General features: G+C 46.6%; 1 protein-coding gene across 1 annotated transcript in view; it reads right to left on the bottom strand.

Moving 5' to 3' along the window:
* The window catches only part of Rhoq (ras homolog family member Q), a 35726-nt gene extending 12185 nt beyond the window's left edge, over positions 1-23541 (bottom strand). Inside the window, exons 1-2 of the mRNA XM_027934414.2 lie at positions 23158-23541; positions 22545-22603 (exon numbers count right to left, since the gene is read on the bottom strand). Coding sequence (XP_027790215.1) covers positions 22545-22603; positions 23158-23299 — 201 coding nt within the window. The 5' untranslated portion in view covers positions 23300-23541. The remainder of the gene's footprint in view (positions 1-22544; positions 22604-23157) is intronic.
* Positions 23542-24487: the final 946 nt, after the last annotated feature.

Genomic DNA, 24487 nt, shown 5'->3' with positions numbered 1-24487 from the left:
TGCTAGTAACAGATTGAATGTGGGAGGAGATTTCAACTCCTGGATGATACTCAAATCTTGGGAGTCTGTTTTATCTAAGCTGACCCCCACAAGGCAAAGGATCAAGACCTAGCTAAATACGGCCCTCAGGCAAGCTTCATTTCCCCATCTGTGAAGGGAGAATAAATATAGCATACACATGTTGAGAGAAGAGAGCTGGTCAAGTGCTTTGAGCTCTTCTAGCAGACAAGGCTGCCTTTCCAAAAAAAGAAAAGCCACAGCTTCAGAGCCAGTGCTTTCTCTTTTGTGCACAGTGAGGTGACTCCCCTGGTTGTAAAAGGACTTAGAGCTGAAATTCTACAATGTCTGGAACTATAATTATAAGTCTCTTTCACTAAAACAAAGGTCGGCTGGCCTAAGGCACACATAAAGAAGGCAAATGCCAGGTCACACTTCCAGGGGGTATACTTCTTTCCTAACTTTGTGGCACAAATTTCACATTGATGAAATCACCATTCATATTTACTGCCAGATTAAAAATATCTGGCAAAAAAGGTGCTACACACTAGTGGAAAGTAGACGTGGACACTGCTCCTCCTGGAATTTAGCTCATGATGGGGGAGTGGGAAAGTGACTCTCCAGCAGCAGTAGGGCTTTGTGTCTGGAAATCTGGGAGGTGCCTTTGATTGTCAAAATGAATGGAACTCCACTGGCATTTAGGGGTGGAAGCTGGGGGCTATACAACCTGTACACTGAAAAATAGTTCTGGACCCTGCATGATTATTGAGTGTTCTGTTAGGCATTCAAGAACATGAAAAAAAAACTTTCATAATTATATGAATCCAGGGCCTGACTCAATTGAATATATAAACACATTTTTTTTAAGCTTCGTTTCAATGAATTTTCTAGAAAGCCAATCTCAGTCCAAATTAAGGAGACTATATTTTGTTCAAAACATCTCAGGAGTTGCTTACCATCATAAAAAAAAAAAAAAATCACATGCCACTGGCAATATTATTCTTAGTCTCTGAATCACCAATAAAACATAATATGTCAGTCAACATATTGGAGCCAGGTGCAGCGGTGCATGCCTGTGATCCCAGCAGCTCGGGAGGCTGAGGCAGAAGGATTGAGAATTCAAAGCCAGTCTCAGCAACTTAGTGAGGCCCTATCTAAAAATAAAATATAAAATAGATCTGGGGATGTGGCTCAGTGGTTAAGTGCACCTGGGTTCAATCCCCGGTATAAAAAACCCAAAACAAAACCAAAAAAAAAAAAATTGTGGCTAGTACATTCATGATTATTGTACCTATTATACCCATAGGTATAGGCACCTCATTGGTTTATTATGATTTCTGGAATAATAAGCCCTGGGAATTTAGGAATTTACTACTGAAATAAATATTTTTATAATGAATTACTTTCCCTTCATTCTATTTTGTGTTACTGCTAGGATGTTATGCTGATTTAAAATTATGTGACTGGGGGGGGGGGTTCTATTATATAGATTTCACTTGGAAGAAAAATACAGGATAAGAGTTAAAAGGATAAGAAAAAGGGTAGGTGGATGGTTCTGATATAGTTGATGTCCTGAGGTAGGCAAAACTGGGACAGAAATGACCATAATTGCAAAGTGGGATTGGTGTTATTAAGGAAGACCCAGGTACTAGGAAAGAAAAACCAGGAAGACCAGCTGCCTCTGCACAGTCAGGACAGACTCCTCCGAGGGGGCAACCTCCAACCAGAGAACTGACGGGGGCCTTAACAGTCCAGATGCAGGGCAGTGTGTGCAAAAGCCCCAACACAAAAGGCCCTGAGAGATATCAAAGGCCCTGGGAAGAGCCAGAGTAGCAGGTGGGGTTAGAGATGGAGCTGGCCTGCCATGGAAGTCATCACAAGTGAGACAAGGGACCCATATCATTTGACTTTGTAAAAAAACTATCCAGGATGCTTTGAGGAGGCACTGGAAGTGGACAGGAACACAAGAACAGAGGTTGTTACAGGAACTCAGGGGACAGAAGGCAGTGGCTTAGACTATGTGAAAGCAGCTGACAGGTAGAGAAATGGAGGCTTCTAGACCTGTTTTGGAAGTGGTCTCAGGCTGGGGTGATGGACTAAATGTGGGGCAAAGGAATAATCCAGGGTCTGGCTTGTGCAACTGGCAGAATCTTTTACAGAGATGCAAAAGACACAGAGTGGAGAGAAGCACATTCAGGAAAATACGCGAGGGCCCGTGCTGGATGGGTTAGGGTGGAGAGGTCAAGCAGTGAGAGGGACGGGCTGCCTGAGTTCCAGACCCAGCCTTTTGCTCGATGCCTCCTTCAGGCTGAACCAGAACATCTCAGACTCCATGCCTCTAAACTCAACTCCATCTTCCCCTCAAATCCTCCTGTGTTGACCATCTTGATAAACAATATTACTACACAATCAGGCAGCACAAGCTAGAAACCTGGAAGTCCTCAAGTAACCCCAAGTGGACACAGAACATGAGCCCCTCACCCCAACATGCATATCCAGCCAGCCAACCACCCATCCTCACATTCGTCTCCCACTTTCCACTTCCTTACTTGGGTAGCTCCTACTCATCTTCCAGGTTTTGGTCTAAAAATTGCTTTGTCTGGCAGTGTTATGGTTTAGATACGACGTGTCTCCCAATAGCCCATCTCTGAGACAATGCAAGAAAATTTAGGGGTGAAATGATTGGGTTTTGAGAGTCTTATCCTAATCAGTATATTAATCCACACTTGAATGGATTACTGGGAGGTAACTGAGGCAGATAGCATGTGGCTAAAGGAGGTAGGTCATTGAGGTGTATATGTTTTGTCCCTGGTGAGCCCAGCTTAGGCTCTCTCTGCTTCCCGATTGCTATGTCCTGAGCTGCTTTCCTCCACCATACCTTTCTATCATGATGTTCTGCCTTTAAAACCGTGATCACCAAATACACTTTCCCTCCTCTGAAATGGTTTTTGTCAGGTCTTTTGGTCACAGTGGTGAAAAAGCTAACTACAACAAACAGATCTTAACCTGAACCCCCAATTCAGATCAAGCACCCCCACACTCTACTTCCCCAGCACGGTGGCTTCTCCTCTGTTTCCAATACGATAAGTGTCTATTTTCTTTTCTGTTTCCTCCACCACACTCTCTGAGGGCAGGGGACTAGTCTTTAATAAGCAGATACCTGGCTTCTGGTATCTGCTTATTAATTCTTGCTGAATGGAGGAGGGGAGCACTTGGAAGACTAAGTCGAAAGGGAGGCTGCATCCAGGTCACGGGTGGCTTGCCCTGTGCTGGCCTACACCCCCTTTACCGCTTCAAAGCTGGAGAGGATGGATCAAGTGTCTGAGTTCTCCAGTGACAGGCTAATTTCTCAAGTTGCTATTGTCATTTTCAGTGAGAAATCAAACTGGTTCCTGTGATCACAGTTATTTTTTCTGTGCACACTGATGGATCCAACCGACCTGCCTGAATGAAGTCAGCTGTAAACTCACTCTACTGGGAACTAATTTCACATTTTAGTTCCTGTGACTTGTTTTTCACCACAGCCTTTTTGTCTTCACATTTATTTCTCCCAATATGGATGGCATTGTTGGCTCTCTACCCAGTATTCTTCTTCTTCCTCCTTTCCAAAGTCCTGATTTAGTATAGGGCCCGCCCAGACACATGGCCCTGGAGACCCTGACTCCATATTTGACTTAATCCATGGTTGGATTAAGCCAATCAGCATCCATTCCCCATTCTTCCCAGAGGTAGGCACGGTTCTTGGGTGGATAAGTGACCTAAGCTATCCAATTAGAATGAAGCATTCCTGGACAGTCCAAGGTGGTCACTGCCTCATCTACAGCTGATACTTCCCTCATCTTCTCTCACACTCCCCTCAGCATTCAAGGATTTGGCCCATTATATGCAGCTCATGGAGACTGTTCAGAGCACCCACAGGTCAGTGCCGTGGTCTGTTTTACCACTGGTGTATACAAAAATAGCTCAGTCACAGAACCCACACCAATCTCCAGAATTAGCAATGAAAGTACCAGGCCTGACACTGCCCCAGGGACAGTCCTCTCACCCTGACCCACACCCAGTCTGCAGAGACTGACATCTCCCACACGTGCACCTGTCCTTTTACTGTACTGAGAAGACAGGCAGCCAAGAGGCCAGGAGAAGACTCCAACAACAGCCAACCCTCCTTATCCAGGGGCTTTATAGCCATGGGTTCAGCAAACTGTGGACAGAAAATATTCATACACACCAAATTGTCTGTACTCAACATGTAAGACCTTTTTCCTCGTCAAATTCCCAAAAATGACAATTAACATTTATTAGATATCATAAGTAATCTAGAGATGATTTAGAGTATAAGAGAGGCTGTGTGTAGGTTCTATGCAAATCCTACACCATTTTATATAAGGGCCTTAAACATCCATGGATTTGAGGATCTGGGGGGTTCTGGAATGGTGTCCCAATGAGACCAAGGATCAATGGTACTCTCTGATTAAGCCTGAAATGCTGCTTTTCTCCACGTACAGATGATGCAGCCAAACTGCGTGGAGGAGTTACACTGTGACTAACAAACCCATCTAAGAACATGAGTCACACTCTGCAGGCCAAACCATGAGTGTGATCCACTGTCTGTGGGTGAAGAGAGCTCTAAGCAGGTAGGCAAGATTGGGATGACCTGACACAGCTCACAGACACTTCTGCATGGACAGACCCCTTAAAATACACGCAATTTCTATTGCAGTGAAGATGTTTTGGAACTAGACGAGGTGGTGGCTGTGTAATGCTGTGACTGTACTAAATGCCACTGGATTGTATACTTCAAAATAGTTAAATTTACATTGCGTGAATTCTAACCTCAAACATAAAAAATGTATATATACACAAGTATGCAATGGTGTGATATTGCAGGTACCTTCCCCCAAACACTCATATAGATTTCTTTAAAAACTCAGAAAGATGCTGAACGCAGCAGAATCACCCTGTAGGAAGAGCTGAGGGCCCCCACACTGATCCCTCACACCCTGCATAACTCACCAATTACATGCTGCAGAGTGTGGCTTATCCTCTAGCACAGGTCTGATCTCCTCCCCTCCCCCTGCCCATTCTGAATTACTTCCTTCATCTCTCTCTCTCCAGTTCTGGCCTTTCTGTACTACAGTAGTTCCCCGCAGAGCTCCTGCAGCCCTGGAACAAGAAACCCCATCACACTACTATAGCCTATTCAACTTCACAGCCCTAGGAGACTACGTGCTTTCTGCTTTCACATGAACCCCAACTATCTTACTGGGCCCTCAGTATTAGCCCAGGAGATAGGATGGCTTCCACTTTACTGATGAGGAAACTGAATCTCAAGAAGGCTTCCACTTTACTGATGAGGAAATCGAATCTCAAGAAGGCTCAACACTTGTCACATGGTCAGCTGTGCAGAAGTGGAGCTGTTGGGGCTGGGGATGTGGCTCAAGCGGTAGCGCGCTTGCCTGGCATGCATGTGGCCTGGGTTCGATCCTCAGCACCACATACAGACAAAGATGTTGTGTCTGCGGAGAACTAAAAAATAAATATTAAAATTCTCTCTCTCTCTCTCAAAAAAAAAAAAAAAAAAATTTAAAAAAAAAAAAGTGGAGCTGTTGGCAGGTCTCCTAACTCTCACCTTTAACCAGGCAGCATAGCATAGATCCCAGGCATGGACCTTGTGAATCTGAGTCAGCCTTATTTGCTATGTGGCCTCTAGCAAGCCTTTCCTGTTCCTTTCATCTATCAAATGGACTACTGATGGATCCTCCCCTTAAGCTACTGGGAAGAGTAACTGAACTGAGGCATGAAAGGCACTTAGCCCATGTGATAGCTGTTAATTGACAGCCACACCTGCCCAGGTGTGTTCCTTCTCCATTCCGTTCCAGATATGGGACAGAGGAATAAATAGGCAGAAAATGAGAACTGAGAATGACATTGACTTTGAGAAAAACACACCTAGAAGTTTTGCTAGTTTAAATAAATGCACATTTACATGGCTAGCTAGAAAACAGCAAAACCAAAATACCTCAAAAATGTGCTCAGAACATGATAGTGAAGAACTTCACAGAAAAGTGAAAAGTCAAGGTGCACACAGGCTATGGTGTGGCCACAGGTCCTCCCTGTCTCCTGCTGCACACAGTCACAGTCATTTTCAGTGGTTGAAGGGATACTCATTAACCCAAGTACCCTCTGTCTTTCAAATTCAGGCAATCCAGGAGCTGATCGTCTACTCTAAAGACCTGGCTAGGGAAGCATGTTGCACTGACCACAGCAAACCAGGAGCCTGCGAAGCGAAATCAAAGGGAAGCAACGCTCAGATGATGAGGAAACCAGGAATGATAATACTTGACTGGAAAAGCACCAGACAAACTTTACTTTCATATGTGCAGCGGTTCAAGCCTGTTCCCTTGTGTGCTGTCCCATAAAACCCTTGGCATTGGCAACAGGACAGGTGCAGTAATCCCTGCCTCCATCCTCCCTCAGGGCAGTGAGAGCAGCAGCTGAGCCCAGGCACTAGGTGAAGTGGTGGTGAAACAGTCCCTGGAGCAGCTGCACCCACAGGGGTGGATTCAAGTTTGAGATTGAGGCCTGTGGCCTGGCCAAATTGCACAGCAGCCTGTTAGCTCCGGCTCTGAGCCACTCCCTGAATTACCCACTAAGCAAGTCTATGGAAGCCTGTAGTCCATCATTGGAGCCTGGGTTCTGTGCCTCTTGGAACACAAAACAGTGGCTCTCTTTAAGAGTCACTGGCTTACTTAAGGAATCTGGTGAGATCGAGGCAGCAAGGGGAAGTCACTAAATAGGGGGATGCAAATCTGGAGTTGAAGGCCTGGTCTGAGACTTCATGTTGACTCTCAAGGGCCACGTATGTGACCTTGTGCAAGTCTTTGCAGTGTCTCTGAGCCTGCTTTTTTTTTTTAAACCTATCAAAAAAGAAAAAAAGGCAAGGATCGGTAGATGATACTACCAATCTCATAGGTCATGTTATTATTAAATAGGATAAACAGGTCCAAGAAGTCCTCAAATGCAAGCTCAGATTAATGACACAAGATAAAGGTGCTATGTGCCACAGAACTCTTGAGGACTAGAAAAGGCTAAACAGAGAAACCACCAGATGTGCCTCTCTGTTACCTCCCCTCATGGCACCAATCTTCAGAGAGATGTCACTAGCTCCCAACTGCGCCCTTCAGAAAGCATACTCTTCAGCCAAGTGTTCCAGGCCAGTCACAGCTGGCATCAAGCTTCTTTGCCAACCTTAGCTTCAACAGCTTCCCTGATACCACCCACTCTGTTATCGAAACGGACACAGGCTGCTCCCCCCAACCTCTCCTGTGCATCTCTTTTATGCCTCTTAGCCCAGAATACTTGCTCCTCCCCGCCCCAAACCCATACACCCATGCCATTTCTTCACCTTGGAAACTGTCCAGACCTGCCCTCACACCAAAGCAGAACGTGTTCTTTCCTGCCTCCCAGTCAGTGTCCCTGCACTGCAGGTACAGTCAACATGTCCTGAGGGGCAGTGTATAAGAAGATACCTAACCATTTGAGACAAGACTGCATTTTGAGAATTACATTAATAAAAATCAAGCCATATAGTTATGACCCACATCCATAGTGTGGGTCATATTAAGGAGACTGAGACATAAGAAAACACCCAAATCTAATCAAAGTGACTGAAATGCAACCAAAGAAAGCTGTAACCTGTTTTGGCCGGTCTGAAAAATATGTTGACTGAAAGGTCATTGTCCATACAGACCCTACACAGAATCTAGCACAGGATAACTAGAATACTGGCGTCCATACAGCTTTGCCCAATGGTAAGATTAGTGGACAGAGTTCCCAGTCACCAGAATATAGGAAGAAAAAGGCCATCATGCATTGCCAGGCCCCAAAGGAAACAAACCCCCTCCATGACATCCAACTTGTTTTGCTCCAAAGCCTGAATGCTCAGCAAGCTTCTTACAAATTCATTTTTCCAAATATCTCGAGGCAGGCACTGAACAGAAGAGCCACCGTTATAACTATGTTCTTTGTATTTATGTTTCTAATAATATAAAGTGGGGAAGACTTCAGTTAAATCCCAGCTGACTGAATAGAAACATTTATCTCTGATCCCTCCAAAATCCTGTAACACGTACAGTAATTTTTTTTAAGCATAAAGCCACAAGGACAAAACAAACAGCAAAGGAGACAACAGCAAGAAAAATGTAGAAGCTAGAGGACAAAAGAATGAATGAACTGACTTAGTAAACCTAGGGAGCCATGCCCAAGCCAACAATGAGGGCAAGTTAAGTAGTAGCTCATTCTGCATAACAGGCTCTGAAGGTAGGGGAACTGGAGCAGCACGTCCTGGATATGGAACAAAGGCAGAGTCACAAAGCAAGGGTAGACTCAAAGTCTACTTATGAAGCAGTTTAACCCCAGATCCCATTTTCTATTGTGACAAACTCCCCAATCCTGGTGAAAAGCAGAGGATATTTATTCTCTGAAAGGGGCAGAACAAAGGCTACCCAGATGGCAGGATACAAGGTCCAGTTGAACATACTGAACACACAAGGCAGGAAAACTGAGATTCCCCATCCTGCTTCTTCTACCTATCCTGAACACTGCCAGCCTCGCGTAAACCCCTGAGGCAGAAGAATATAAGATGATTTTCTGGGGAATATGATCACCCCAAGAGGTAAGATCTACACGTACTGACCTTACAGGTTCGCCCAATTAACAGGTTTAGACATATCATAATACAATAGTGGAGGAGGTGTGAGGTGATATGGCCCCACAGGTATATTTGAAAATGTCTGTAGATGCCAAGAAACATCCTACAGCGCGCAAGGCAGCTCCCAATAATGAAGAATAATCCATCCCACATCAATAATGATGAGTTGAGAAACCCTGATCTACAGGGAGGACCAAAATCAACCATCCCACTCATATACCACTTCTCACATGATGACGTTATCTTTCATAAACATGTGGAAATGTTAAATCAACCTTCATAAAAGGCAGAAATAAAAATGAGAGACTATACAGGGAGATGAAAACTTTGAAAGAATCACAAAACAAAGAAACAAGAAAACAAGGTCCATTCAAAAGACCAAAACATATCTACCCTGACCATCCTTGAAGAAACATAGACATTGGACTTAGTTGAAAAAAGACTTTAATTAGATTTAGTCATTCCATACTTACACAGTAGTCCTCCCTTATCTGCAAGGGATACATTCCAAAATTCCAGAAGATACCTGAGGTTATGTATAATACTTAACCCTACATATTCTATGTTTTTCCTATATATACATAATAAAATTTAATTTATAAATTAGATACTAAGAGTTTAAGATAATAGCTAAGAAAACAGAACAATTATAACAATATCCTAGAACTTACAGAAATCTGAAAGAACTATCAAAATACTCAGAGAAATCACAGAAGATAGTCCATCAAAAAAACAAGCCAAATAGAAAGGGGGTGGTGGGGGGAGAGATCCAGAGAACAGGAAAACCTCTCGTACATTAAAAATAGAATCACATTAAAAAAAAATATTAAGGTGGAGATAACAAAACTGAGGAAATCTCCCCCAAATAAAATAAAAAGAGACAGAGTACACGAAAATGTAAGAAAATTAGAGGACCATACCAGGAACTCCAGCCTCTAAATCTGGGTAATAGAAGTGAAGTAACAGGAAGTAAAGAAACCAAAGAAATGAACCAAGAAAATTTCTCAGAACCAAAAGACATGAATTTCCAGATTGCAAGGGGCACAATAGCCAGCTAGACCTCACCCTAAAGTCCATGTTGTGAAATTTTAGGATGAGATAGCAGATCCTAAGAGTTTTCAGAGAAGAAAAAGAGGTTCTTGAGACAAATCAATAATCAGATGGGGGGGGGGGTGGCTGGGGTTGTGGCTCAGTGGTAGAGTGCTCGCCTAGCACATGTAAGGCATTAGGTTCGATCTTCAGCACCACATAAAAATAAAATAAAGATATTTAAAATAAATATATATATATATATATATATAAAATCGACCATCAGTCAGCCTGAAAATACGATGCAGCTACTGGAACTGGGTGGATGGGAAGTGTAGGGACCAGTGAAAGAAAGCTAAAGCCTCATCCTTGGTGCAGGGTGTGGAGTCAACACAGGGTGTCTGTTACCAAAATAAACAAGAGTCAAAAGTGGATGTCTGAGGGGAGTGGGTCACTTCTTTTCAGTAGGGGGAGTAGAGAGAGATCTTTTGTGTCTTCACATAGGACCTAACAGAACTGCTAATTCTTTAAATTAACTGCATTATAACTTTCATTAAAAAAAAGTACAATGACTTTTTTTTTTTTTTTTTAGTTGGAGGAAAACCAGAATGAAGTAGAAAGAAGTAAATTTCTAGAATTATTTCATATCACCGCTTGGAGTCAACAACTTTAACATTTTGACTATTTTGTCCCAATTTATTCCCTGCCTATTATACATGTACCTATTCTTCAAAGTTGTAATCATGTTATATATAGTTCTGATTCATGCTTTTTCACACTTAACACATCATTAGCCTTTTATATTCCTTCAAATATTTGTTGAAAGCACAGTTTTCAATGGCTGTTATTATTCTAAAACACATCATTCTATGATTTAACAATTCCCTTTTTACTATGCATCAATGTGTTTAAAATTTATCACTATTATTAATAACACTGTGAAAAACACAATTTTATGTAAATCTTTTTGTACTCTGAATGTTTTCTTGGCACAAATTTATAGAAATGGACCACTGCAAATTCAAGAGCCGTTTCTAAATTAACCTTCAAACTGGTCGTGTCAGTTTTTACTACCTACAACAGTGTACAGTATCCACTTTCCTGTCTCCTGGGTATTAATTTTTCCCATCTTGTATAACTTGATAGGGGAAAAAAAGGTTTTATTTGCATATCTTTGCAGAGTGTGTCTACATTGGCCATTTGCTTTTCTTCTTCTGTGAGCTACTATTTAACGTCTTTTGTCCATATTTCCACCAGGGCCACATACCCTTTGGCAACCTCATTTATACTTTAATCTCTTATGAAATAACATAAATCAGACCCATGTATCTAATGATCCAATAATGCTCCAATAAAACCATTTCAGAATCAAGGTGGCCCTATGGAGACCCTGAGTATCGGGTAGTACCCGGCCAAGTAGGCAGGCAGTTGGGCACCTTTATAACATTTCTCACATGTTATCATTATAACATGCCCCATTTTTTACTTGCATTTTGGTCAGCTATACACATTTTCTCTTCCCAATGGACTCTATAAACCATTCCTACAGGGAATAAACCCTAGAGGATGGATTTTTGTGATCCTTGCCTCACCTGTGTTTAACAGATTCTTGTTAAGTTGATGAATTAGGGTGTGGATGGGGGAGAGACTATGAACACAGGCACAGAGGGAACAAGAATATTGGAAAGGAAGAGGGGAGATCCCAAGGCTCATGACAGCAGAACTTTGCTTTCAGTCTTAACCCCGACCATGATTCCCAGATCTGCTGGTAGAATGACGCTGGTAGAATGACTATGGAAGAAAGACTGACACACCACATATGGTGGTGCATGCCTGTAATTCCAGTGACTGGGGAGGCTGAAGCAGGAGTATCACAAGTTCAAGGCCAGCCTCAGCAACTTAGCAAGGACTTAAGCAACTTAGTGAGACTCTGTCTCAAAACAGAAAATAAAAAGGGCTGGGTATGGAGCTCAGTGGTTAAGCACTGGGTTCAATTCCCAGTATCAAGGCGGGGCGACGGGGAGGGGGGGCGTAGACTGACACAAGGAATCAGAAGGAAAATTCAGAAATATTGATACCCTCCACAGCACAGATGAACCTTGAAAACATTATGCAGAATGAAAGAAGCCAGACACAAAAGAGCAAATATTGCTTGATTCCACTTATATGAAATGTCCAGAATAGGCAAATCCATAGAAACAGAGAGCAGATTAGTGGTTGCCAGGAGATGGGCAAAGGGAAAATGGGGAGTGACTACTAGTGGGTATGGGGTTTCTTTGGGGGGTAATGAAAATGCTCTATAAATTGTATCTTAATTTTAAAAAGGAAGGAAGAGGAAATGTACACATCAACAACCTGATCTACCAGGAATACCCCTGTCTAATCGTTGTCTTCATAGGGGCACTTCCTAGCTGCTGATGCTTTCATGTGCCCATCTGGATCACAGGAGACACACAGGTCTCCCTCCCTGGCAAGGCACAGTCCAGCAATTCAGCACCTTCCACCTCCCCTCCTCCCCACTTGTCACAGTGACAGGACACTCTGGAGGCACACCTGACATAAAATACAGAAACAGATTCCTGCAGGGCTAGAGCTCCTGGCACAGCACATACTCACCACCAGTATTTCATACAAATGGACCAGATAGCTTTCTGCAAAACAGCCCCACAGTAGGTCCCATTGCACTCAAATGAACAACGCATTAAAACCTCCCCTATAACTTGATTTTAAAGCTCTTCAATAATGTCTAGACAGGTCAGAACCCCCTTTCCAATGAGCTGATAAGAAAGTCACTTAAAGAAGTGATAAAGTTAGGTGAAAGTTTTTTCCATAATAATCTTGCCAAAATTCACCTAGTTCCCACCAAGGCTCCAAAACCCATGCCAAGTGCAATGTGCCACCTGCACTCTGCCCTCAGGGGTTCTCATCCTCAGAAAGTACAGATCTATGCACCAATAAAACCAGCTCCCAGATTGGAGCACAGACACAACTGACATAGTTGAAATTCACAAAAGGAATCGACCTCTAGAGGGGAGAAAGCCATGGGCCCCTGAGCCTCAGAATGATCTTCTCACTTTCTGGATGAAAGCTGGTTGAAGATCTGAAGCTCCTGCCTGTTGGACAACGAAGACAGTCAGAGGAAGCAGAAATTCTGCCTCCCACCTCTGTCCCCTCCTCACAACCAGTTCTATCGCCATCTTCTGGGGCCAAGGAGGCTGTTAGAAACACCTTCCAGTTAATAAGTGTGAGTCCTGACCTGGCTGGCTGGGGAGCAAAGCCCTTGGAAAATTAAACTAGAGTAATGGAATTTTAATTGAGTGGGATGGTCAGAATTAAATGCCTCTTGGAGAGAGTCTACATTGAGCCAACTCATTTATAATCCCAACCATCATGACATTTGAAAGAGGATGGTTTCTCTAGACTGGAAGAGGAGAAAGAGAGAAAAGGAAAGAAAAGGAGGGAAAATAAGAAAAGAAGGAAGGAAAGAAAGAAGGAAGAAAGGGAGCATTTTAAAGGAAAGGGTCAGGAGAACAGAGGAAGGGGAGGAGAATGGCACAGAATGCATCCGTCAATCACTGAAGAAGCAGTCACTGCCAAGGTATTGGTGTAACAAAGCCCTTCCTCGTCCTCCACCCATTCCTTGGGACCTGCATGGGAATGCCATGGCCCATCTGATGCTTTGGAACTAATTCAGCACAAACCAAGCTACCATCCTGCTTGGGCACAGGATCTGATCACAGTCAGGGTGTCAGCTTCAGCCACCATATCCAGAGTGTATGTCTGGTCTCTTAATGAAAAAGGTTTGGCATTTAGGCCTCATTAAGGAATACCTGCAGAGCCTAATGTGTGCACATCCCTAAGCCAGATGGCACTCTGATGGAGCCAAGGAAGCCTCAGGAAATCTTGCTGCTTTCTCTTGACAGTGCCCTGGCCCATCTCCAGAGGTGGGCTGGATAGGCAGCCCCACTGGCTGAAGGATGCAATTCATTGCGACAAATGAAGAGAGCCCCAAATGTGTAAGATCTAAGAAGGAGGAAGTGGGGGCAGGGAGGGGGTGTCTGGTAGGTTAAAGGGTTAAAAAAATAAATAAATCTTCTGCACTCTTGTATCTTCTTCTGCTCTCTCAGGATGGTGTGTGTGTGTGTGTGTGCTGGGGTAGAGGTGCAGGCGGCTTGGTAAGGGAAGGTATGTAAACACACAAACATTGCCTCAGTCCCTCTGAGATTTATGTATCAGAATCAACTGGAGGACATTTCCTAGAGCTTTTGATTCAGGAGATCTGGGTGGAGCCTAAGAATTTGGATGCCTAACAACTCCCCAGGAGATACATATTGGCTGGATGATCACACTTTGAGAACCAGTGCAATCATTCAAACCCTTGCTGAACAGCCAGCACATGTGGGAATCCAATCTGATGCTCTCTCCACCTGGAGAACCCTTACTTGGCTCTTACTAGATGTTCATCTCTCCAAAAGAGCAGACCCCAGCCTCCTCTTGCCCTCATGAAGAGGCCCCAGCTCCCCTCCCCCTACTACAATGTGAGCTCCTCGGCAAGAACTGTGCCCGACCCACCTTGTAAACTCTGCCCCTAGTACAGGTCCCAGCCCAGATTTGGTGCTTAGTGCATATTTGCTGAATGAAAGAATGTTCTCATTCAGTCTTGATAGGCACCACGGAAGCAGCCCAGGTAAGAGGACTTGGGAGCCCATGACAAGAGGATGGTGACAGGGATGGCCAGGAGGCAAACAATAAGAGCAGAGGAAGATTCTGGGTATATTATGGGAATATTCAGGTGAATGGGACAAACATTTTTGAAGAGGCAGGTTTCTCCTAAATAAGAAAGTTTTCAAAGAGAGAAGAGAAAGGCCTGGGGTAGCCCCCATGCTAGAGAAGACACCTAATCATTTGCAGCCAGCTCCCAAACAGTATGCTTACATCAGTTAAGGCTAGTGAATAGAACAGCCCAAAGGGACAGAAAGGGCACTGCCTCCTTGGCCTGAGGAAAGTTCACATGCAATTCAACATAGGACATGAGGCCACACCTTCAAGCAAATGGCACCAAGGTTCCTCCACACACTCATTAGCAATGTGCACAAGCGCCACCCCAGGCATGTCCCTTTTAAGGGGTTTATGCAAAATGACAGAACAGCCTCAAGTTCATGGGAGCAGCAGCGTTTCTAGGAGTCATTCTGGCAGCAGCCCCTTTGTATTCCACCCAAAGAAACCATTCCACCAGCCCTCTAGAAAAGCTATGTGGTTCAAGTGTACTTTTTGCATGAAATATTCAACAACATAAGGGAATGTTTGCTCTGGTCAAGCTGATTAGTGTAATCAGCTTGGTTAACATAAAGAACCCAGGACCTAGAGTCTGAGGCCCTGCCTTGAATCTTGGCTTTGACAGTTGTGTGGCCTAGAACAAGTCACTTGAACCTCCCTGAACCTACAAACACCAGTAATTTCCATTAGTGATGGAGCAGGTGAAGGCCCCAGGGAGGTACCAGATGGCGCATGCTCTGCACTCTGAAAATGCCATTCTGAAGCCCCTAGCTCTACCCTGAGTCTGGGTATACCTGCAATCTGGGGACCTGGGGAGGCAGCAGATTCACTTCTCCCACCAACCACATGAAAAGAAACAGTGACAACAATAAAGGCCTCCTCCCTCCAACTTTCTTTTCCTTCTATTAAAATCAAAAAGCAAGGCAGCACCAGATTAATCTCTCTCTAATTACTAAGTTGTCAGTCACGGGGTGAAAAACTCCATAATTCAGCTCTCATATTGACACTGATAGCAGGGATCTGAGGCCCACCAAGACACATGGGAGACACCCCCGTGACTGCTTTCCCCACACTGCTCCCCCTATCCAGAATATGAGCTCCCCACACCCTCTGCCTGTATCATACACCATATTCTGCACACTTAGGGTGGGGGAAGGAGGCCATGGGGAAGAACTGAGGTAGACTGCTCAAACCAGAAGGAACAACTGAGCCCCTGGCCACCCCAGGCCCTGGCCAGCTGCCCTGAGAGCTGAGGAAGTTCCTCCTCTGGGAGCTGAGAAACTCTGCTCTGGTCCAACAACCCTACAAACAAGTACTATTGAAATCCTATTTTCCAGATAAGAAAACTGGCTTCCAGAGGTCAAGCCCTTCACTGGGAAGTGGAAGACCCCCCACCCCCGGACAAAGGCAGTCCATGTGGGGGCTCACACTGGCAGTTAGTGCTTTCCTCCCTGCCCGTCTCCCTGCAGGACAAACAGCCCTTTCTACCACCTGTCTCTTCCCATCTAGGCCCCTGCAGCACTCAGGTTCACAAGCACATTCCCAGTTATGCAGTGGACCTTCTTTTGGTCTGATCACACTTTTCCCCCAGAAGGTTGAATGCAGAACAGGCACCAGAATGGATACCAATGGAACTGAAGTCATGTGGAGAACTTCCCTCCACAGCTGGCCCAGGACATCACTCTCAGTTGCCAGCACACCATAACTATATACAAAGTCTCTAATCCTTATAGCTACTCTGCAAGGTAGAAACTATCTCCCCAAATCACACAGAGGACAAACAGACTCACAGGGGTGAGCTAGCTACCGATGGACACAGCTACAACAAGGAATGTCAAACTCCATCTGCGAAATCAAAACTCAGTCTTTCCATTGCCAGACTGCCTCCTGCTCAGAAGACCACGAGCAAGTGGTCTCAAGAAAGATGCAAAAGCCTGAGCCTGGGGACCTCAAAGCCACTAGCCCTGTGTAGGAATAAAACTGGTGGCTTGCCACGTATCTACTTGCCTGGTACTCCTTGGACCCTTTTTCAGGAAAAGGGTTGTGCCTGCTGCTATTATTTCACAGCTATCCCCATAGTTACTGGGTAGTCTTTCAGCACAATGAGCTGACAGCTGAATAAGAATGAATTCATTTTAAAACATATTCACTTCAGGCCTCACACACACCAGGGACCGGGCTAGGCACTGGGATGTGATGGAGAAAGGCACATGGAGGCCAGAGAGAGCATGAACTAGCCGGGGAAAATCTGACAGGAAGTAGTCCAAGAGATCTCCACTGGGGAGCAGGGAGGGCTGGGCCACCACCCTAAAGCCTCTATGCAGAGCAGCTGTGCACGGCACTAAAGAGGAACAGCAAACTGCTGAGGGTAAAGAAAGCTGCTCTCCCATCCAAGCAGGCCAAATTAGGGCAAAACCAAGCCCCTAGAGCGAAAGGAAATTCAGCCTACCATGGTCATAAATTTTAGTTTTTTTAAAAAGCCACGTGTGGTCTTTCATTTGGTTTCTTTGTAACTGCTCTCCTTCCTCCTCCTTTGCAGCACCCTCTGCTGTCTGAGGTCACTCAGTAGTACCCACTGCTGTCAGCACACATGTTCTTGCTGGAAACTGATACCCCCACGGAGAGTTACTTTGTTTTGTTTTAACACCATAAGGTCACATCTCCCAAACCCCCAATTCCACAACAAAACCCACAAAAGTCATGGGTTTGATCCCCAGCACCAGGTAAATACATAAATACTATTTTTTGTCACACCACGACACACACAACAATGACAAGCTACACTCTGCCCCTTTGAGGATCTCTATTCTCTCAGTGCTCCAGAGCTGTTGGGAGAGCATCTCAGTACCCCTTATGCCTGGTATACCTGTTAGGAAGCTTTGGTTTAAAGAGTGGAAATGTCAACAAACCTCAGGAAAACTATAATAGCAGTGAAAAAGCCAAATAGATCAAAGGGTCTCAAAGGGGATGGGACACAGCCGGGAAACAACCAGAAGCCCATCAGTGCTGATGGTCCACTTCCCCAACCTTAAGGTCCCTGACTGCCAGTCCACAGTCTGGGATGGTACATCCCAAACTGATATCAGAGTTCCAAGGAGGGAACACAGAGCATTCTGATCAGCAAAGGCTTTGGAATTGAAAAAGGCCATCCACCTTCCCAACTCAGACAAGGAAACGAGGAAATGAGGAAACTAGCATTCCCGTGTGGTGCAGCCTGGAGATATTAATAGCTTCTAAAAAGGTTAGCAAAATACACGATGAGAAATCTACAGTAGGTTACTAAGGGAAACCAGGATGCTTAGTACCAGCATCTCACCTGTTGTGGCTAATGTCTGGAACGAACCCTGCGGCTCCTCCCAGACTCTGCTCTCTGGGTCCCTCAGGAATGCAATGTGGGGTTGCAGGCACCTGGGGCCTGATGACACAAGTAGGCATTTCCTAAGTCCTATCTGTGTTGCATGCAGGCCTTATCTAAAAAGGAATACCTTTTTCAGAATCACATCTCTGACTGGTGTTTTATAAGCCCACTCATGTACTGTTTCCTCCACAGGAAAAAAGTCTACCTGAAGGATACTGTGAGTATGTTTGGCTTGAAGGGAAAAGGAACCTGATGAGTGGCAATACCCTCATTCTTCCTCCTGCCCTTTTCTCATCATGCTTGGCCCTTGGGTACTGCCCCAGGAGATGCAGGAGGGGCCTGTCGAGGGTCCCTCAGTGGAGATTCCTTTCTCTAGGGGAAGTGCCTCCCTGGGCACCCAGAGGGCTGGCAGGGCAGCCACAGCTGCTGGGCTATGTCATGTGTGAAACAAATCTCCCCTGTCATTGAAAAAGCTATCCCAGGGGACACTGGAGTAAAGGATATTTATAGCTCTCATGTATGCATCCCTGAATCTGTGTGTTTAAATTAAGAGACATAGAAAAAACTTGTGCACAGGCTTACAAATGGAATTCCACACATCGAGACAGTGGCTATAGCTGGAATTCTAGGGATCCCACACTCAGCCCAACACACATCCTCCTAAGTAAGGGTATTCTGGGACCTGGGATAAATTGGACTTCAGTCCTTCTCTCTTCGGGGTATCAAGTTCTACCTTCCTGCCAAGGATTAAGAGATTAGCCTGGAGCCCAAGCTGGAGAGCAGCCTGCCAAGCAGCTCCCCACTGGCGTGTCTGGATAGAAGGAATTCTTCCCATTTCCCCCTTGTTCCAAGTAGGGCAGAGGCAGAAGGGAAAATCCCCCCTCTCAGTCCCTGAGAAGACAGTGGGGATAGAGCAGAGCCCATGCCAAAGTTCCAAACACTGGGCAAAAAAGGAGAAACTCCACGGAGACCTTGGCCCAAAGCCAGACTTCCCTGCGAGGCTCCCAGTGAGGAGGAAGGTGCTTCCCTTAACTTTCACTCCAAAATGCTTGGCAGCCCAAATGTTCCACTGCCTTTGGACCACCTATGGGCTCAGCCAAGAGCAGGGAGGACTTCCCTTTGGCAGTGATGCTAGTGAGTAAGTTGGGACGATGAGGTATGCCCCTAGGCAGAGCAAATGATGGGCGCTGATATCCAACACACTTTCATACTCTTTGTCTGTCTGCCTATATTTCTCTTTCTCTCTCTCTCTCTCTCTCTCTCTCTCTCTCTCTCTCTCTCTCTCTCCCCCCTCCCCTGACCCACCCCCCCCCCCACCAACAGCAGCAGAGGTCAAATGAAAAGCAGTCTTCTCTAGAAGAAAAAAGTTCACCTTACTTCGATCATTCCTTGATTGGTAGATTCCAAATATGTAAATTGGGTTGTGGCTTTGAACTTGATTGGAGTCACTGAGAAGGCCAAGAGTAAGCAAGAAGACAAGAGGGGCCAACCTGGGGGAGGTGCTGCTGCGGTTATTTAAACAGGTCCAGCAAGTGCCCATGTGCATAAGCAACATTTTGGAGAGAAAGCAACTGCTTTCCAGTGCTCTGAGCTTCCTCCTCATCCCATCTCACCTCCCTGAAAAATAAGCCAACTAAAGCCACTCAAATTCCACACAGAACTCTTGGACATTCCTCATCTATAAACGGGGGTGAGGCTCCATACCTCCACTGAAAAGATTCTAGACTGGCCTGCTAGTGGACTTTCTATCAACTCCAGGCATAATGCACTGTCCTCTTCAACCTGTGGCCCCTTCCCCCCATTAAATTGCCCATAGTAGAGCACAATAATTTCTTGTACTATCTTTTATACATCTATTGTACATGAAGAACAGTGTCAACTACTTTTACATACATTAAAGAATTTAAGTTAGCTTACAGCTCTGAAGCTTAGAGTCTCACTATTCACGTGTTTACTCTTACAAAGAAGGTAAATAACAGCTAGAATCACATGACTGGTGGTTTCAAATCCCATGGGCTTTCCTCTGCTGCCTACTGGGCTTAAAATTTCCTACATATATATATGTGTGTGCCTATGTTTGTATATGTATTTATTTATAATTATTATATAAGATTCTTCTGATAGTGATTCATAGAGGCATGGGGTCTTTATGATCAAGTATAATACAGAAATCTCCTACATAAGACATATGATCAGGCATGTGATTCAGATACTTCCACCTATGCTGATATCAGATCCCTATCTTAAATTTACCCTTTTGCATTCCCCAGATGCTTAGCATAATATTAGGTGCACAGAAGGCACTTATCACTTGGTCTCATCATTTGCTTATTAGTTAGAGAGATCAAGTATCACTAACTTTGATCCAAAAACAAAGTCTTAGCCACTAGGAGAAACACGAAGGGGCCTAACATACATTTGGGCCAACAGAATAGGTGTCCCACAACTGAGTAAAAACGGTACTGTACAAGCCTTATGTTGATCTTGGTATACATATTATAATCCTCTGCTGGAAATAGCAATTCTGACATATGGGAATCCCTGGTTCTCTGAGTGGGCTTCATTTTGGGGTATTCGTTTGGATTTAAGTTCTCTGGTCTGTAAAGATGGCATACAGCCCCCATTCTGAGAACGGCTGTAAAGACTCCAGGTATCATTTCTGTGCATACAATCTGACCAACCAGGGTGGGGGGGCACATCTCAGCACTTCTCATGACTTCCTGTGTGCATAACCACCTCAAATGGGTGTGGATTCAGACACACATCTTAATCCCTGCAGCACCTCACAGTAGCTATGTGACCTTAGGCAAGCAACTCAGCTTCTCTGAGCCCATTTCCCCATCTGCAGAAGGGGAGGTTGTCTCATGGAGTAAATAAGGTAATATTTTCAAGTGGTTGCCTCAGAGTGACATGTAGAAGGCACTCTGCAAATATCAGTTGGCTCTGAGAGTGCACAGAACAGATCTGACATACACATGTTCAGCTGAATAGGAAACATGGTCAAAAAATGATCATAGTGACAGGTAAAAGAGAAAAGAGAAGGGGAGGTAGTGAAAGAAGTTAAAATTAGAGACAATTTTTTAAAACATTTCTCTTTCAACCAATCATGCCAACCTTTTGTTTATTAACTGTACTTCTTTTTTTTTAAATTTTTTTAGTTGTAGATGGACATCATACCTTTATTTTATTTGTCTATTTTTATGTGGTGCCAGGGATCGAACTCAGTGCCTCATGCATGCTAGGCAAGCACTCTGCCCACTGCGCCACAACCCCAGTCCCTTAACTGTACTTCTTAAAAATTGGTCTTCTTTGATTGAGTGAGCTCTGCCTCTTGCCCTCCATACCTTCCCACAAAGGTAGAAAGAGCAACAACTACAAGGTAGGCAACTAAAAGGAGCCCTGGGAAGCCAAGAACTGTTATGTGGAGTTAGGCCAGTAAAAGAGGGTAACCTCTGGCACCTTGAACTGCCAGCAGTTCTCCATCTTCAGATATTCCTCTATCTTAACAGTTTAGAAGCCAAGACCACATTAAGGTACTCCCCCATGTCATTTTTCAGAATCTAACACAGAAGCCAACTGAGTACCACAATTCTGAAAGCCAAATCTAGACAAGCTACAAAGAATAGCACTTCTTTTACTGAGTACCAAGTATGTGCTGGGCTCAGCAGTTGGCATATGGCACAAAGTATCTACAGGGAGGATGGTGTTGTTGTTGTTTTTAACCTTACTTTACAGATAAGGAAACTGTACCCTGAAAGATCTCTAAGCCTTTCAGCTGCTCACATACTCTCACCAATTCAAGTCAGCCTGACACCAGAAAACTTCTGCTTGAGTCTTCAGGTCAAATCATAGAACTGGATTCTGCAAAAATCATCTGTGCCTTAGAGCAAAAGAGGGTCTGGGAAGAGGGTGGAGCTGGGAAAGGGAGAGAGGGAAGGCCTTACTCCTTTAGGAGCAACGTCTTGCCACTTCTGATTTGCAATCACTGGCCAGAGGCTGCAGCTGGAGAAGTGTGCATTTTCCTTCTGTACAGTAATCTCTCCAAAGAAAACCCAAACAAAGTCACCTGGCCCTCCTGAGGGGAAAAAGCTTTTCCTCTAAGATTCACACTGAACTCCTAACCCTTCTCCCTCACACCCACCCCAGGGAGTGGCTGGATGGTTGTTGTTTCTTTTCTTTTTCCCTGTGGTCCTCTGGTGACACCACAAATTACGTTTTCAGGGACTGGAGTCCCAGAGTGCAATGATGTTGTAATAAACATAACCAGGACCAAATGCCTTCCCATCATGTTAGATGATGCCATTTCCCACCAATCAGGCTCCTCCGGCAGGCAGACCACTCACCAATGAGGGACCAGACAGAGGCTGTGAGGGGGAGACCTGGTCATCTGCAACTAAAAATAAGGGCGCTTCACCATTGGCCACTGCCACTTTGCAACAGGAGTTGGGACCCACACAGAAGGACCCACACAGGCAAAAACTTTCACAGTCCAGGGGTTCACACGGGCCCCGTCTCTGTGTTTTTTGTTTGTTTTCCTAATGTGCTGACTTGAGAAAAAACCTGATCCGGATGGACACACCCTCCCACCTATGCACCTCAGTTTCCAAAGGCCCTTCAGAGCCACAGAGAATCCGGGGAAAGGAGGAGATGTCGGCCAGAGGCCAAGACACTCACCTGTCCGGCCGTGTCATAGAGTCCCAGGAGGTACTGCTTGCCCCCCACGGTAACGCTGACTGCAAGGACAGAAGTGGGGGTGGGGAGAGAAGCTCACAATGACCTGGACTCTGGGGCAGTTTCCCTCCCCACCAGAACCCTCCTCTCCCAACCCAGCTGGTGGCATGTGGGCATTTCCCGGGAGATGTCACCCCCTTCTCCTTTGCGCAAGTCTCGCTGTGAAGTGGCAGGAGTTGGGATGTGATATGGCCCCCAGTTATCCAGCCACTGCTCCCAAGTCCCAAAGACACGTTTCACCAGGAACCCTCAAACGATTCTCCCAGGGGCTTGGGGCAATAGGGGAGGCAGCTGTGGGAAGGTCAAGGAGGGCGCGGAGGGGACTGGGAAGTGTGGGGAGCAAGGGCGGGAGAGGGGGCGAGAAAGAGGGGTGCGAGCTGCAGCAATGGGTGGTCGGACACACAGCCTCGGGGGTGGGGCCGTCTGCCTAGTGGAGGGCGCGGCGGGGGAGGGGTGGGGAGTGCGCTCAGGGGAGGCAGCCAGGGGGCTCCGCCAAAGTTGCTCTAAAGTTCCCGGCCCGGGGAGCGGCCCCTTAGTCAGCAGTTCCGAGTCTTACCTGCGTAGTGGTCGAAGACGGTGGGCACGTACTCCTCCGGGAAGGCGTCGTTGGCATAGCTCATGAGCAGGCACGTCTTGCCCACCGCCCCGTCGCCGACCACCACGCACTTGAGCATCAGCGCGCCAGGCCCGTGAGCCATGCTGCGGCCGGCCGGCCTCCGGGCATGGTCCCCCCGGAGCCCCAGCCCCGGCCCCGGGCTCAGCCCCAGCCCGCCTGGGGGGTCCGCCGCCGTCGCCGCCGCTCGGCGCAGCAGGGCCGCCCCCCCGGCCCCATGCAGCAGCTCCCCTCACTGGAGGGGAGGGGGCGGCGGGCCCGGGGCGCTGCCGCCGCCTCGGTCGTGGCCCGGATCCCCGGCCCGGCCCCGGTCGCCGCGCCCGCCCTCTGCCCCCGCCGCTCGGTGCCCGCGCCCTCTCCCCGGCCCGGCCTCCCCAGGAGGATCCGCTGGATCATAAGACTGTCCGGCCCCGGGGGAGACGGCAACTTTGGGGAGGGCGGCGGAGGGGAGGGGAGGGGCCAGGCGGCTCTCCCCGCCCCGCGCCGCCCCGGCCCCCGCCCGGCTCAGCCCTGGAGGAGGGCGGGCCCCGGCGCCTCCCCCGAGTGCGGCCGCCCGCCCCGCGCCCCCGCCCTGCCGCCGCGGCCGCCGCTGGGCCTGCCGCTCACCCTAGCTTGACTCCCCGCGAGGACGGCGCGGAGCGGCGAGGAGGAGGAGCCCGGGAGGAGAGCGAGGAGGGCGAGGCGGGGGAGGGGGCCGGAGGGAAGCGCTGGCTAGGAACCGAGGGCTCCTCGCTAAAGTGCCCGCAACGCCGGGAAGCGTCCACAGGACCCGGTGCCGGGAGCACGACGACTTCAACGATGACGCAAGAGTCATGCAAAATTATACATATATATTGAAAGTCCACCCGGAAGGCAAGAGCCATCCTATCGGCCTCTAAGTGCACAAGGGAACTAGAAATCAAAGAGAAAGAAAGGCCAAGAGGATTAAAAAAATAATTTAGAAGGCGTCCGGAGTGGGGGTGGGGGTCCTGAGCTGGAAGGCAGGGACTCCTGGTTTATTGCTTAGTCTCCCCCACCACCCCCACACCTTTCACAGCACGAGCTTGAATCATTTTCTATAAAACTGGTGACTAAGAGAGAGACAGCGTGTCGAACCGTTGAAGCACCCCCAACTAGCCAGAAAAGGGACTCCGGTCGCCGCAAATGTACCTGTGCTCCCCCTGGAGGTGACATTCTCCTAGGCCCCCTTTAGGTCTTAAGTGTCCCTCCTAGGGATTCTGTTGTGATGTCTGAGAAGTGATACCCTCACGTGCCTGTGATCCAAGCAGCATCC

The sequence above is a fragment of the Marmota flaviventris genome, chromosome 14, assembly GCF_047511675.1.
Source record: "Marmota flaviventris isolate mMarFla1 chromosome 14, mMarFla1.hap1, whole genome shotgun sequence".
In the NCBI taxonomy this organism is placed as follows: Eukaryota; Metazoa; Chordata; class Mammalia; order Rodentia; family Sciuridae; genus Marmota; species Marmota flaviventris.
This window is presented reverse-complemented; position numbering and strand designations above follow the sequence as displayed.